Genomic DNA, 2,500 nt, shown 5'->3' on the forward strand with positions numbered 1-2,500 from the left:
TTAATTAAGTACTTAATTAAATTTTTAGGATACGTCAGAAATGGGGTAACTTAGAATTGATGAAATTTTGGTGGTGATCCGGATCCAATTAATTAATTAATTAAGTACTTAATTAAATTTTCAGGATAGGTCCGAAATGGGGTAACTTAGAATTGATTACATTTTGGTAGTGATCCGGATCCAATTAATTAATTAATTAAGTAATTAAGAAAATTTTCAGGATAGGTCAGAAATGGGGTAACTTAGAATTGATTACATTTTGGTCGTGATCCGGATCCAATTAATTATTTAATTAATTAATTAATTAATAAACATTTTCACAGTGAGATAATTGAGCTGCCTTGGCAGAGGTATGTGCTCTCCGAGTGCTCTAGTTGTATCTAGCATGATAGGCGCTTGCTCGCGTGCGAGCGTGCGTGCGTGCATGTGCGTGTCTACATGCGTATGTGAGTGAGTGCGTGCGTGTGTGCGTGCGTGTGAGAGGGTGGTGCGTGCGTGCTCGCACACACAATTATAAGCCTGCCTCACATCACTGAGCCTGCCTCGTGGCAGCTTGTGGCCCAGAAATATATTCTGTATGCTCTGACAATTTTGGCACGGAGGTAGTGCATTATATTAGAAACACCTGTGTGATGTTATTACTTCTGTCATCTTCGTCGCTGCATGCCTATCATTTTTTACTTGTTCGTCATTATCATAGCGGTTCTCATTGCTGATGGTATTAATGTAGTTATTGTTGATGTTGTCTTTCCTTTTTGCTGTTGATTGTCATGTTTTTTGCCTTTTATTTCCAATTCCCCTTCCTCTTTATCTTCTTCTTTCCCCCTCTTCATTCTCCTTCTACCGCTCCTCCTCTTCATCCTCATCCTCATCCTCCTACCGCTCCTCTTCTTCCTCTTCCTCCTCCTCCTCCTCCTCCTCCTCATCCTCCTCCTTCTCCTCTTCCTCCTCCTCCTCCTCTTCCTCCACTACACTTCTTTTTCTTCTTGATTATCTTCTGCTTCTTCCACCTTCCCTCATTTTTCTGCATTTCCTTTTTTTCCTCGGTCTCATTCCATTAATTACTGATGTACCTACATAACTATATGAACGGAGTTTGCTCTCGTTGCAGTACGTCGGATGCCTGGAAGTAAAGACGTCCATGAAAAGTCTGGATTTTGAGACGAGGACGCAAGTAGCTAAGTAAGTCAAGCGCACAAAGCTCGCACGTAAACCAGAATGAGGGGGTCAGAAGTAAACTAGGGGGAGGAGGTCGGAAGTAAACCAGGGGTCAGGGAGTCGGATGTATTGTAAAGCAAGGTGTGTTGGAAGGAAACCAGAGGGAAGGGGTCGGAAATAAACTAGGGGGGATCGGAGGTAAACCAGGGGAAGGGATTCAGAAGTAAACTGGGGAGAGGATGAGAAGGAAACCATGGATCAAGGGAAACCGGCTTACAAGTACCTATTTATATTTGTTATGGGAGAGCGAGAGCGCGCAAGAGAGAGAGAGAGAGAGAGAGAGAGAGAGAGAGAGAGAGAGAGAGAGAGAGAAAGCGAGATAAAGAAATAGAGAGCGTGTGAGAGAGAGACAGAGAAAGAGATAGAAAGACGGGTGGAATGGGACTGCCTGCAGAATCCATCGCAGCCGTCTGCTTTTTCTTGCGCCGATCGACGTGACGTTGCTGTTCGGCTGCTTGCTGGGCTAAAAGGTTTCACAATGCTGACAAGATGCTGCCGTTGCTGGTAGGCTTGTGGGCGGACGGGCGCATGGGGAAGAAGGAAATCAGACAGGCGGGCGGGCGCATAGGGAAGGAGGAAAGCGGACAGGCAGGCGGACGGGCGGGCGGGCGGGCGGGGGCATGCGGAAGAAGGAAATCAGACAGGCGGACGGGCAGGCGGGAAGGCGAGCAGGCGGGCGGGCGCATCGCATGAGGGAAGAAGGAAATCAGACAGGCGGACGGGCAGGCGAGCAGGCGGGCGGGCGGGCGGGCGGGCTGCATGCGGAAGAAGGAAATCAGACGGGCGGACGGGCAGGCGGGCGCATGCGGAAGAAGGAAATCAGACAGGCGGACGGGCAGGCGGGCGGGCGCATCGCATGAGGGAAGAAGGAAATCGGTTTTGTCTATATTCAGGCCGGTACAGGAGATAATTTGCATATTTTGTCACGTGGTTTGTGTTATAACCAATCAGATGTAATCGCGTGTTCGTGACGTCACTTCCAGCGATCTCATGTGCAGAAGTGTGAAGCATGGTGAGGTGGTAGAGAAGCTGGTGGAGAAGGAGGAGGGGGAGAAGCTGGTGGAGAATGAGGAAGGGGAGAAGGGAGAAGGTGGTGGAGAAGGAGAAGGGGAGAAGCTGGTGGAGAAGGAGGAGGGGGAGAAGCTGGTGGAGAATGAGGAAGGGGAGAAGGGAGAAGGTGGTGGAGAAGGAGGAGGGGGAGAAGCTGGTGGAGAAGGAGGAAGGGGAGAAGGGAGAAGGTGGTGGAGAAGGAGGAAGGGGAGAAGGGAGAAGGTGGTGGAGA

The 2,500-nt window shown here is 49.3% G+C and overlaps 1 protein-coding gene across 1 annotated transcript in view; it reads left to right on the top strand.

Annotated features, from left to right (window-relative positions):
• The first annotated feature begins 1,097 nt into the window (after positions 1–1,097).
• The window catches only part of LOC106813702 (SHC-transforming protein 2-like), a 14,145-nt gene continuing 12,742 nt past the window's right edge, over positions 1,098–2,500 (top strand). Inside the window, exon 1 of the mRNA XM_014817910.1 lies at positions 1,098–1,182. Within this exon, the coding sequence (XP_014673396.1) occupies positions 1,142–1,182 (41 nt within the window). The 5' untranslated portion in view covers positions 1,098–1,141. The remainder of the gene's footprint in view (positions 1,183–2,500) is intronic.

Source organism: Priapulus caudatus, unplaced genomic scaffold (genome assembly GCF_000485595.1).
Source record: "Priapulus caudatus unplaced genomic scaffold, Priapulus_caudatus-5.0.1 Scaffold811, whole genome shotgun sequence".
Classification (NCBI taxonomy): Eukaryota; Metazoa; Priapulida; class Priapulimorpha; order Priapulimorphida; family Priapulidae; genus Priapulus; species Priapulus caudatus.